Consider the following 11,788-nt stretch of genomic DNA (forward strand, 5'->3'; position numbering starts at 1 on the left):
ATAGAGGTGAGATAGATTATTGAGTTAGCACTATCCTAGGTGGTAAATACATATCATAAGACATCTTTGAGACTTGTACGACCTGTCCCACGCTCTAGAGGTTTTGGTTCGGTCGGTCCTGGTTTCCAGCCGATGAGGTAGATGATTTGGAAAGTGGCAGGAACACCGGGTTCTGCATCACTACCGTACATCTCTACAAGATCAGTATCGCTGTTTTCTCAATATTGTGTAATGAGTTCTGATCATGAAATACGACATATGATGCGGGGGCGCAAAACGAAGTGGACGGACTGGTGACTGATTCACTATATCAACTAAAGTATGTACCTCGGACTCACCTTTATAAATCCCCTCTGCAGCTAATAACACATCCCGTGGGATGTAAGCTCTCCGTCCAAGGATAGCATTTGACTCTCCCATATCTCTCAGATCAGAGATAAGTTCCCACATTGAAGGATAGCGGATAGACATGTCTTCAATATCCACTGTGGTGAGTGTGAAACCCGCGCGAGTCAAAAGAGAAGGAGCGTCTGTGGGATCTGATCATGAGTATTCAAACCTACGTGTGGTATCATCCACCCAGCTCGCACCGCTAACCGAAGTGCACCGGTGTTGACCGGTAGAGAGCATGTGGAGGAAGAAGCTTCGAGGAGAGGTAGAAAGGAAAAAGAGAAAGAAAACACATACTAATCATCGGTGATACTCTATTTGCTATACCCCCTCTTCTCTCCTGTTCCGCCAGTTGCAAAGAAGTTCTATCAATCAACATCCACGACTTAAACGCCACTTCTCAGTCCCGAACTCATCAACTTCAAACTTATGAGAAGAGTATGAGTCGTACTCAGTTTCGGAAGAAGTGTCAAAGTATATGAAAATGACTTACCGTAATTCAAACAAAGTATCACCTCCCAATACAGCACCTACAAATACTCCATCAGGTTTTAAAAGATGTCTTATTTGTGTCAAAGCACCTATTCATTAGCCACTCGTTCTCTTTGGGAACCTTGATCTCAATAAGTCATGTTCTAAGGCAGGAAAGACTGACCGACAATATCACCTACCCAATGTAATCCTGCAGAACTGACTACAGCTTCAAAAGTATCTTTCAAAACGTTCAATTCAGGGTTTGCGAGGATATTTGCTGGTGATGCTTGTATACGTCGCGGAGGATCTGGTCTCAGACTCCTACTATGGAATGATTTATATTACTTACAGGGAAAAGAATTATCAGCATCTCGATAAAGAGCTTCAGCTATACGATCAATACTAAACCTTCATTGACCATCTTTACTTTTGACTGGAGATATAGCCTTTTATTTTGAGAAAACCATTCTGCTGATGTCCTTACCGAAGTCAAGAGTGACTCAATAGAGAAAGGAATCAATCTCACTCTAGGTAACATGAAAATAACATCATTCCAGAGGGGATGGAAGAGACAGACGATGTTCGACTGATGTTGGTTGAGAAACTCACACGATGGTTCAACCATATACCAAGTCCTCTCTTCTTCCGGAAGTGTCTCTTGTAAAATCTTGGTGAGTTGACCGGAATGTGAACATAGATCCAGTATACTTTTTGGTGGAGATTTCAAATCCTGTTTATAATCAGTACATTCCTGTTCATCTTCACTAGAAGTCTGGCTGTCACATGATTTCGGTCCTATGCCCTACTCCGTACTACACTAACCACCCAAGGATTGACGCAGAGGCAGTATGGGAAAGCAGTCCACTCATGACCTAGCTCATTCTGGCGCTAAGACAGTAAAGAGTGTAGAGAGCTCCTGATAATCTTCAACAGACAAACAGGGGAACGATGGTCTACAATAACAGGAAACAGACGATACATGGTGTTTCCAGTCGTACTCGTGATCTCGAGGAGGTCTGCAAAATCGAGCCCACTCACCTCAACCCTCTCCGCTAACCTCTCAGCTAATTCTTCTCTTATATAATCCACTATCCCCACCGGATCTCCTCTCTCCTTCAGCCGTCTAATAGCTCGATCCCTCTGGCGGGCCTTGGACGGCTCATCGAATATGTCGTAGGGTGTTATTGGGGGTGTATGAGGAGAGAGACTTGCTTGTCTCGTTCTTAACCCACCGAGGCCACCGAGCTGACTTGGTGATGGTCTCACGGACCGAAGTATGGCCGACGGGGAGAGGCGGGACATGATAAGTGTGATAAAGGTGAAGTGGTAGACGAGGAAAGACGGTGAATACTACCATGAACTTGCAGTTCGATCGGACGGCCTCCACCGCAATAACGGATTGTATTCATTCATTCAAAAGCACCTGACCATGACACCCATACCATTTCCTGGAACAGTAGGAAGATTGCTAATGCACAAGCTGGAGACTACAACTGCAACTGACATTGCACAATGAACAAGGCATGATCATACACATGCATCCAAATCGGACAGAGAACTCGACTACTCCTTGTTCTCCTCGTGTTCGACTTCGATGATCCCTTGCCTCTTCTCGGCCAACCTGAGAGCCTTCCTCTCCCGCATCGCCTTGTTCTTGACACGACGAGCCTCCATCTGTTCGGCGATATGTTTAGTACGAAGTTTCTCGGCTTTGGCTTTGTGAATGTGTTCCATCAAGACACGCTTGTTCTTGAATTTGTTACCCTTGGCTTCGAGGTAAAGGGAGTGGTAACTGAGTGTCAGTCGAGCGACCAAAATTATAACGTCCTTCTTTGTTTCATGACGCATGACAAGGGTATTCTTAGAGACAAGCAAGGGTTATACATACAAAATTGAAGAGTTAACGTAGGTGAAGAGGGAAGTAGGCATCTGAAAAGAAGAAAACTTACAGATGTTTATCAATCTTTCCACCTTCACGATACTTCCTCAACAACCTCCTCAAAACTCTCATTCTCCTCAACCATTGTACTTTGACAGGCATACGAGCATCGGCTGTACCTTTACGTTTACCGTAACCGGTGTGACGACCTTGACGTTTGGCAGCGTTGTGATCACGAGTACGAGCTCGCGAATGAGTGACGGATGGTTTAGTGATGCTACGATATCAATACCGTTTCTCATCCCCCATACACTCTGTTGAAATGATCTCTCCTAGATAGAGGGAAGGACTCACATGTGACCATCTTGCAAGAGTTTACGAACCCCAGAACGGGAGTTTGCCTGACTGATCTCGGCGGCTTCTTGGGGATCACACCAGACTGAAAGTCAGTTCAATGGTCCATCCTTCTTCCTGCTACCTTCTTCGATGTATGGACTCATGAGACCAAGGGTTCGGAACCGATAGCCCATTAGTGGGAACGACTTTACGGAGCTACCAGCCACTAGGACAGATATTACGGTGAACCGAAGATCTCCCTCATCCTCTCCAGAAAACCAAACACAGACTCACTCTTTCGTTTACCCACACCCGCCACGCTGGCCGCGAGCCGTTTCTGCAGTCGAAGGTTGACCATTGTACACGATGTAGGAATTAACTTGAAGGATAAAGTCTTTGCTGGGTGGGAAAGGGAAGAAAGGGTGGGAGCGGAAAGTTTCCCGAGCGGATTTATAAAAGTGGCACTTTGGCGTCACCGCGAGATACCCGTTCAAAGTGGCACCCATTGCGCATCCCCATTGCGAGGGCATGATCGTGACGATATACTTGTACAACATAGTCGCAGAGTATCAACATACTCAAGAGACATACATAGAACGAGGCCCGTCTAGATCCCGAGAAAGGAAACATCTTCTATCACTTCCAGTTCTCCACCTTCATCCCCCGTCTCATCATCCCTAAGCCGTTTAGCAACAGGCATTGCCGCTCCTCCCGGTAACTCGGCCGCTGATCTCTTTGCTTGTTTCCTAGCTCGAACACTACTCCCAGGAGAAGGGCCCACGATCTGTCCATCTCCAATGGAAGGAGGCCCAAGTTCTTGTAGATCTACCAAAGTCGATAAACCTTCTGTAGCCCCTCCACCATCAGTGACGAGCTCGAAACTTCCATCCGGATCCACGTCCATGTCTTCAGTCCGATTCAGAACATCCTGTATCTCCTCTGGCCCAAGAGGAGTCACATCGGCCGCTTGTTTAGCTATTTGAGCACGGATGATTAGATGTTGATGCCTTGCGGAGGACATAACTTCGGAGAGAGAAGGGAAGAGAGCGTCGGAGTCGGGGATGGGTGGGGTGTCGTATAATCCCTCTGCCCAGTCAGGGTTGTCGCGCTGGACCTGCGGATCGACGTGGAACTTGAAGAGGATAAGACCAGGTGCGCCGGACATGGGAAGTCCTTGAGAGTCTTTAGGTCGAAGTAATGGGAGGGATGTGCGATCCCATAGAGAAGACGGAAGATGGAAAGTTGGTGCCGGGGCTTTGGGACGACCTTTGCGTCTGGCACGCGCTATCTGGTCTGTGGCGGAAACGTCGAGGAGGTTGAGGAGGGAGCGGACCTACATATCAGTTTACACACATCACATGTTGTACATCGTGAGAAAAGAAATAGGAAGCATGACCCATCTTGGGAAGAATGACGTCTGATAAGCATCTCTGCAAGGGGTGATCGAGAGGAGAACTTACGGCTGGTGACACCCAGAACTGATCAATGATCTCATGAGCATCTGCACCTTTCGACCCTAATGCGAGTTTACGATAAGCGTTCCACTCGTCTTCTGAATATGCTCTTGAAGGATCCGGTCTATCGTTGGTAGCTGGAGCAAAATCGATAGTCAGAAGGGTTCTATATAGAGACCTAAATCGGCATTGGTTCAAAGGACTATTATCAAAAGCAGCAGTGCGTCTTGCTAGTAGCTACGTTATCAGCCTACTTTCCCTCGTGTCCATTGGGGAACTTTTGATGACCAGAGTGAGAGACACGTACGGATTGTTGACGACGATATTGATTTTGTTTCCTCCTGATGAGTTCATCTTTATGCACTTCTCCTCTTTCTCGTGCCATTTGTTCATCATATCGCTTCTGCTCCATCAGTGTCGTCGATATCACTTTACCGATTCCAGGAATTAGCATATCTTGTAAGGACTCACCCCTAAACGGACCCAATAAACTCCTACAGCCTCCCTGATTTTCTCTCTGTCAACATCAGGCTCTCCGATGCCCACCCCATTTTCCCAGTCGTAAACCACATCCTCCCAAACTTGATCTAAGAAGGGGCGAACGGACGGATGAGCCACATCAGCTCGGAAATCAGGACGGAATTCCTGCACCTGGTTGATAGATTCTTCGGCGGAAGGGGGAACAGATCCTGGAGGGGGAAGATCACGAGTGCCTCTTGCTTCGAAATGAGTGATAAGGTATTCGACACCAAGACGGCGATTTGCCATTTTGTGTACTAGATGCTGTCCGTCAGTACAACATCGCGTGGCGTCATCACTGAGGTGAGCGAGAACTTCTCAGTCGAGACTGGGCTCAGTAGGGAGGGGCAGGAAGGATTGGCAGCTCAAAGACAGACCTCTAATTTCAAAGATCGTTTCTTCCTCCCGCTCGGTGTGCGTCCGTCAATCGGAGGTGTAATGCTCTCCGCAGGTGGAAGTTCTACAATTTTCTGAGTTTCTTTCTTTGACTTCTTCTTTTTGTGACCTGGTTGAGTAGCGACCAAAGCGTCGTAGCGGGCTTGTAGATCGTCAAAATCGGCTCTGGAAGGAAGGTACAAGGTCGGGTCTATGAACGCTTGACCATCTACTCATGTCAGCTCTCTCGACACAAATCCCAAGATATCGGAAGGAAGCTGATGGCTATAAGGGGGCGAGAAGGACCTACCATTATCAGTCAAATCAGATAAGATCTGTTTGACGATATCCATCTGTCTTTTATTACTCTGTAAAAGCAGATTCCTGTGTCTTTCCATATTCTGCAACATCTCTCCCGTTTCTTCTATCGACCTACTTAATTCTTCCACTTTCTGAACGATCTTCACAGCCACAGATCCGACATGATGTCGTGCCTCGGCCTCTGCGACTGTCCCCGGTGGTGAAGCCGGATGAGAGGGAGGAAATTCATCATCAATATTGGAATTGATGGCTGCGCGTAATGCTTCAAGAGCGGCTTCTGCATCGGAAGCTTCTTCGCCTTTCCGACCATAAGCAGGATGAAGGGATTCAATGTTGTCTATGGAGTGTAGAGGTGGCAGATCGGGGAAAGCAGCGTCTACAGCTTGGTTTGAGAGTTCCATATTCTTTGATGGACGTTGAGGGTGGAGGTTGTTTAGTCAACTAGGCGTGCAAGATGGAAGAAGAGAAGAAGGAGCGCAAAGCTCGAGGTGTTAAATAACGCCGCCATATATGCCGAGATATCACCGGAAGGAGAGTTCGGTGTGGCGAAAATAGCGGGTGGTTCCTGATGACTTGTGTGGGAAGCGAATATTGAGACTTTGGGATCATGGCGACAACGCTTTCTTTGATACGTGACGCCCTTTACTCGTCATGATATAAAAGCTGATTGTCCTACTCATCCTTCTGTTTCTCTCCTTTAACAGCTATCAGATCCCAATCTGTTACGTTTTCCTCAAACTTTCCCTCGTTCCTCCCTCCGCTTGGCCTCCGCCTCTCTTCCTCGTCGTCGGTATACCACCATGGCAGCAAAAGAGATGAACCCCCTTGTTGTCGACAGGGTGAGTTCAAGTCCTTTGCTACGACATGTTCCAGCTTCTTGACGGCATTCTCTTCTCTCCCTGACCTACCCGGTCTGTCCCTAGGTAGCATCATCCTTGTGTGTACAAACAGTCTCAGCCAAACAGATTCAGCAGCTCTTGGGAAATTGACTTTTGAGCTGAACCCTAGCCTCTGGTGGTATGTGGTCCTTCCGGTACTGGAAAATCAACTCTTCTTACGGCTCTCTTCGCCTTATACCCAAATACGTTCGGGTTCTCAGTTTCCCACACTACCAGAGCTCCTCGAGCTGGCGAAACGAATGGAAAAGAATATCATTTTGTGAGCAAGGAAGAGTTCATGTCTCGGGTGGAAAAGGGCGAGTTTTTAGAGTGGGCGCAGTTTGGAGGTAATTGGTCAGTCGATTAGTTTTTTGTGCACTTCCATTCAAGAACCTATTATTGACAGATAGTTACGGTACCACCTTCGCAGCTCTTACAGCTCTTTACCCACGTCGTTGCATACTAGATATAGAACTTCAAGGTGTACTTCAACTCCGTACCAAAGCTCCACTTCAGAACCCTCCACTACGTCCTGTATTCCTTTTCCTTTCCCCACCTTCCTTGCCGGAACTCAAACGTCGTCTTAAAGGTCGTGGTACGGAGACAGACGAAGGTATGCGTAAACGTCTTGAAGCGGCTAGGGCGGAAGTGGAGTATGCCATCAAAGAGGGACACGATCTGGTCATTGTGAATGATTCCGTGGAGAGAGCTGGGGAGTTGTTGGAAAAGGTAGCTTTGGGATTGGAAGGATGGGGAACTTGTGGTGATAAATTGCCAGAGTTTGATCTGAAAGATTTGGACCATTAGATTTCACATATAGTCATAAAACACAACGTACGACTCGAGGAGACGGTATGAAGGAGAACATGAATTAGAGAAAGAGAAGAGGTAGAGGAAAGGAAGAAGGATAGAAACATATATTGACATCGCACACAAAAAGGAATGATACCCAAAATGTAATTATGCATACAATGACTGCTGAACCATCAATTCCGAATGACATAGTTTTGCTCTATCACACTGTTTCTGATTTTGATGTTTGATGTTGTTGGACCGATATGAGTCGAAGAGAGATAAGACAGATATATCTTGGGATTGGATCATTGTGGTCTAGGCCAGCGCATACCAGTACTCCCCGTTGGCATAGTCATGATATCCGGAGGTTCCATATCCCGGACATCGAAAGTCTCTTCATTCTCCGCTTCTGCCTCTTCTTCCTCTTGTCGTTGTATTTCCCGTTCTTCCTCTGAATCGGGACCACCCTCATCCATATCCCTGGCCTATCAGCGTCTGCATGTCTCGCAAATATATCAAGAAATTATAGCCTCTTTTCTGGACGTGACACGACTCCAATGACACCGATGGAGAGAACGAAATGACACACCGATCTTCTCGCTCGTTCCTCGCATGAGGCCCAAAAGGGTTATTTTGACCGGGAGTGACAGTCATATCCTTCATCAACCTCGCCAAATTATCTTTCTTATCGGCTTCTGTCTGTTGAGCACGTTCGGCTGTCAGACGGTCAAGCTCTGGCTTGTAATCCCTGAGTCATCAACAAAGTCTCGCTCCACGGTATTTTTGGAGATGGTCGTTGTGAGAGAGACGGGTATTAATAGAGCGGACATACAATTCGTATTCCTTTCGAGCCTCTTCTATAGCAGAGAAGAAGGCTCGCATACCTTCTCCTGTCATTGCACTGACCCCGACGGCCTGTCATCAGCTTTTGACAAGATTCAAAATCTTCTCTTTCACTCCTGGGCCCCCTGGAATCTTGAAGCATGCAGCTTAGCCAAATGGTAGAATGTGGAATGATGATACGGACGTGGAGGATAAGACGAGAGAGGGAAGAAATATTAAAAGAGTAGATTCAAGACGCACTCTCAAATTACTGTAAAACTCCTCCAATACCAAACTCATACTTCCCATTAATGAATTCAAATAACTCGTTTCTCCATGTTCATCCCTCCCTCTCGCATCTAAATCCCTTTGAAAAGCTTGCCAATCTTCCATCCATTCCAAAGCGAAATCATGTGGTTCCACATCTGTCTTATTGAACACCAAAACGAATGGTAATCTGGTTTTGTACAATATCGAACATGCATAAAGCATATTGCTCATGAACGTTGCCGGGGCCGTAGTTCGGGGTGTATCGATGATGTACGCTATCACTGTTGGGAAGGAAGAAGCGAGAGAATCGGTGATGATCGCTCCTGAAGCAGACCACGTAAAGATTTCAATTTGACCCGGAGTATCCACCAAGACATACCTAGGTGTCAACTTTCTGGTCTTCCAAAAGTCGCTTTGAAGAAAAGTGAAGACAGACGTGTGAAAAAGACTTACTCAACACTCTCTGCCCTTTTCTCAACGAAACCAAGCACTTGATCGAATTTCGTCGTGAACAGATTGAGAGCTGTCAAGATACCACCATTAGGACCAAGGTTATATTGCTTCATGACCTCTTTGTAATCGACAGTATCTCGGATATCTATGTTGGCTGTGTAAGGCATATGTGTGACGGCAGGATCGAGATTGAGGATATAAGGTGGGGTCGATTGTGTGTGAAGGTAAGAATTTAATCTTTGCATCAAGGTTGTTTTTCCCTACAACGTCAGCCGGGTCTCTGTCACCCCTTGCGATCTTTTGTGTGGCCGGCAACTTTCGAGTACGGGGAAAAGCTTGAAAAACTCACCGAACCAGCCATGCCGATACAAAGTATCACAACGGGTTTCTTCGAGCTTTCAGTAACATTCTGATGAGAAGATGGACCCGAGATGGGAGGGGTAGGTTGTGCCATTGTGATCACACTCCTGCTATTACTATTGTCCGTCTTCGTAGATGAAGTGACTTTGGGAATCTGAATGGCAGAGTGGAAACCTCCACTCGTGAGTGGCCATGGGTGAAGAGATGGGCATTTGTGCCACACTGATTCTCCGCTAACTCCGGCGTTTCATGAAATCTAATTGTGCTATGAATGATTAGTATTGTTAAACTAATGGGTATTAGTAAATTGAACCAACGCTCGCACCTCCTGTGGACTGTGGGTCGAACCCCGTTAAGCTTGCTCCCGTGACGATACTACATACTTACACTTTCCTCTCACCTAACCTCAACCTCTCATCACTCCTTCGACCCTTTCTCCCTATCCACGACACCTTTGAAGACTACAAACAGACAATCAGTGTTGGACACGACTTCGGCTGCCCGTACAGCGACAATCAGACCAGTTTTAGAATTGAGAGTTTGGAAGACTATCCAGGGACCATCTGAAGGACGAACTAGTCAACAACTTTTTTTCAATCACGCGCTGATCCTGGCTTTTCGTCTCTTTCAAGCGAAAAGAAAAGTGAGCATATCCTCTTACATCTGCTCGATACAATATAAGGACCTCATGCTGGTCATTCGAATTGGTGAGGATGGATAGTGAAGAATACGCGTGATGATGATGGGTTATGTTGTACCCTTTACACACTCCTCTTCATTTCATAGCATACCTTTCGCCACCTTATTCAATCTATCCATCCTCAATCTCAACGGGATGTCTTCTCATGACATCTGATTCATCCTTATTTGATCTTTCAATTCCTCCTATAAAACTTAGTTACATGATCATTTCGTCAATTCACACAACCTCCGTGTCCCTCCGTAAAACCGCAGACCTCCTTTGTCCACCTGGCCGCCGATCAATTATATCCCTCTCACACCTCTAAAACAGACACACACTTGACACGCTGACATTCCTAGGGTCTCATCCATCTTCTCATCTGACCCTCTTTTCTCTTTCTGCGATGCAAACGATCAAATGTGTGGTGGTAGGGGATGGTGCTGTTGGCAAGTGAGTGATTTCTCTTGGGGAAGTTTGGAGACGAATATTGATGTTATAGAACATGTCTTTTGATCTCATACACGACCAACAAGTTCCCATCAGAATACGTTCCCACGGTATTTGATAACTGTCAGTTTTAATACCGACGGGTAAAGATTAGTGCTGATGTGTAAAAGACGCCGTGACGGTGATGATTGGAGATGATCCGTATACTTTAGGTTTATTTGATACTGCCGGTATGTAATATTATTCCTCATACTGTACTTTCACCCCTTTCTCCACCTTTCTCCACTCGAATTACCGTCCTTCCTACTCATGAAGATCAGGAAGTCTACTTCCTAGGTTTAGGACTTGACAGAGATGATTTAGTTCCAAACTAACTCGCCCAGGTCAGGAAGATTACGATCGTCTTCGACCATTATCATACCCTCAAACCGATGTCTTCCTCGTATGCTTCAGTGTAACTTCACCCGCGTCTTTCGAAAACGTAAAGGAGAAATGGTTTCCTGAAGTACATCATCATTGTCCCGGTGTTCCTTGCCTCATCGTCGGAACACAAGTAGATCTGCGAGAAGATCCCCAGCATCTCGAAAAACTTTCTCGGCAGAAACTTAGACCTATCACTGTAGAACAGGGTGAAAGGCTTGCCAGAGAACTCGGAGCTGTCAAGTATGTTGAATGTTCAGCTTTGACTCAAAGGGGATTGAAGAATGTTTTTGATGAGGTGAGTTTTGGTAGACATCCTTTCTAATCAAATAATACGAATGCTCTACTTTCCACTCCCCGCCGTCTTTTGAACCCTTATCACTGCTCTTTGAACAAGCTGAATCCAATTGCATTGTCATCCGTCATGTTCTCCTGTATTGACATGATATTTTGAGACAAGGGGATAGAGACAAGGAAAGAGTGTTGAGGATATTGACTTTTTCTAGGCAATCGTTGCTGCTCTCGAACCTCCTGTCATGAAGAAAAAGAGGAACTGTGTGATACTTTGAATTTTATCACACTATCCAGTTTTCACTCTTCTTCTTCTCTATATCCGACTTTCGTGTCCAACCTTACCTATTCTTTCATTCTCAAATTCCGACGGCCCATCTATACCTCACGTTTCTCCATTTTCGATCCTTTGACGTCACCACCTCTGCCCTTTTTTTCGTTATGTACATGGCGTGTGACTAGAATGTGTATTGGGACCCAGATGCACGACTACCAGAGATGTTTCAGTGGTATTTGTCTTACTCTGCCTGTTTGCATTCCCACCATAAATTCCGGTTCGTGATGCTCGAAGGGGCGGTAAATAATTGTGTCGAAGTTGGGCTCAGGTTGAAGAAGCAAGCAG

The 11,788-nt window shown here is 46.1% G+C and overlaps 7 protein-coding genes across 7 annotated transcripts; 2 read left to right on the plus strand and 5 right to left on the minus strand.

Annotated features, from left to right (window-relative positions):
• Nucleotides 1–53: 53 nt before the first annotated feature.
• TREMEDRAFT_31269 (uncharacterized protein) lies at nt 54–2,166 on the minus strand (the record flags this gene model as incomplete). Its single annotated transcript, XM_007004860.1, has 8 exons — nt 54–193; nt 339–539; nt 688–755; nt 884–971; nt 1,046–1,171; nt 1,214–1,266; nt 1,476–1,636; nt 1,963–2,166. 8 exons carry the CDS (start codon nt 2,164–2,166, stop codon nt 54–56), a joined length of 1,041 nt encoding a protein of 346 aa, XP_007004922.1.
• A 219-nt stretch (nt 2,167–2,385) lies between these two features.
• On the minus strand, nt 2,386–3,459 carry TREMEDRAFT_44209 (uncharacterized protein). Its single transcript, XM_007004930.1, has 4 exons — nt 3,374–3,459; nt 3,098–3,182; nt 2,814–3,020; nt 2,386–2,656 (listed from the first exon to the last, which is right to left on the minus strand). The coding sequence occupies exons 1-4, from the start codon at nt 3,435–3,437 to the stop codon at nt 2,428–2,430; spliced, it is 585 nt and encodes a 194-aa protein (XP_007004992.1). The 5' UTR covers nt 3,438–3,459; the 3' UTR covers nt 2,386–2,427.
• Nucleotides 3,460–3,686: 227 nt separating this feature from the next.
• TREMEDRAFT_57045 (uncharacterized protein) lies at nt 3,687–4,580 on the minus strand (the record flags this gene model as incomplete). Its single annotated transcript, XM_007004955.1, has 3 exons — nt 3,687–4,412; nt 4,476–4,479; nt 4,540–4,580. 3 exons carry the CDS (start codon nt 4,578–4,580, stop codon nt 3,687–3,689), a joined length of 771 nt encoding a protein of 256 aa, XP_007005017.1.
• A 494-nt stretch (nt 4,581–5,074) lies between these two features.
• Nucleotides 5,075–6,105, minus strand: TREMEDRAFT_71731 (uncharacterized protein; the record flags this gene model as incomplete). Its single annotated transcript, XM_007005135.1, has 3 exons — nt 5,738–6,105; nt 5,430–5,656; nt 5,075–5,316 (listed from the first exon to the last, which is right to left on the minus strand). Coding segments are annotated over exons 1-3 (567 nt in total), but the record flags the coding sequence as incomplete, so codon positions are not given.
• A 443-nt stretch (nt 6,106–6,548) lies between these two features.
• On the plus strand, nt 6,549–7,433 carry TREMEDRAFT_62655 (uncharacterized protein; the record flags this gene model as incomplete). The annotated part of the gene is made up of 3 exons (XM_007004994.1): nt 6,549–6,587; nt 6,757–6,980; nt 7,037–7,433. The coding sequence occupies 3 exons, from the start codon at nt 6,549–6,551 to the stop codon at nt 7,431–7,433; spliced, it is 660 nt and encodes a 219-aa protein (XP_007005056.1).
• Nucleotides 7,434–7,726: 293 nt separating this feature from the next.
• On the minus strand, nt 7,727–9,420 carry TREMEDRAFT_62656 (uncharacterized protein; the record flags this gene model as incomplete). The annotated part of the gene is made up of 6 exons (XM_007004995.1): nt 7,727–7,901; nt 8,011–8,169; nt 8,254–8,336; nt 8,505–8,892; nt 8,967–9,226; nt 9,316–9,420. 6 exons carry the CDS (start codon nt 9,418–9,420, stop codon nt 7,727–7,729), a joined length of 1,170 nt encoding a protein of 389 aa, XP_007005057.1.
• A 448-nt stretch (nt 9,421–9,868) lies between these two features.
• Nucleotides 9,869–11,671, plus strand: TREMEDRAFT_39272 (uncharacterized protein). The gene is made up of 6 exons (XM_007004903.1): nt 9,869–9,969; nt 10,368–10,458; nt 10,508–10,578; nt 10,626–10,685; nt 10,839–11,173; nt 11,382–11,671. Exons 2-6 carry the CDS (start codon nt 10,412–10,414, stop codon nt 11,442–11,444), a joined length of 576 nt encoding a protein of 191 aa, XP_007004965.1. The 5' UTR covers nt 9,869–9,969; nt 10,368–10,411; the 3' UTR covers nt 11,445–11,671.
• The last annotated feature ends 117 nt before the right edge of the window (nt 11,672–11,788 follow it).

The sequence above is a fragment of the Tremella mesenterica genome (genome assembly GCF_000271645.1).
Source record: "Tremella mesenterica DSM 1558 unplaced genomic scaffold TREMEscaffold_6, whole genome shotgun sequence".
Lineage (NCBI taxonomy): Eukaryota > Fungi > Basidiomycota > Tremellomycetes > Tremellales > Tremellaceae > Tremella > Tremella mesenterica.

Excerpts from the sequence above, each read along its gene's own strand:
- TREMEDRAFT_39272 (XM_007004903.1), top strand. The coding sequence starts at position 10,412 with ATGCAAACGATCAAATGTGTGGTGGTAGGGGATGGTGCTGTTGGCAA. Across the intron at positions 10,459-10,507 it reads GGGGATGGTGCTGTTGGCAA|AACATGTCTTTTGATCTCAT; the intron begins GTGAGTGATTTC and ends TTGATGTTATAG. Across the intron at positions 11,174-11,381 it reads TGAAGAATGTTTTTGATGAG|GCAATCGTTGCTGCTCTCGA; the intron begins GTGAGTTTTGGT and ends GACTTTTTCTAG.
- TREMEDRAFT_44209 (XM_007004930.1), bottom strand. The coding sequence starts at position 3,437 with ATGGTCAACCTTCGACTGCAGAAACGGCTCGCGGCCAGCGTGGCGGGT. Across the intron at positions 3,183-3,373 it reads GGGTGTGGGTAAACGAAAGA|TCTGGTGTGATCCCCAAGAA; the intron begins GTGAGTCTGTGT and ends ACTGACTTTCAG. Across the intron at positions 3,021-3,097 it reads CTCTTGCAAGATGGTCACAT|CATCACTAAACCATCCGTCA; the intron begins GTGAGTCCTTCC and ends TTGATATCGTAG.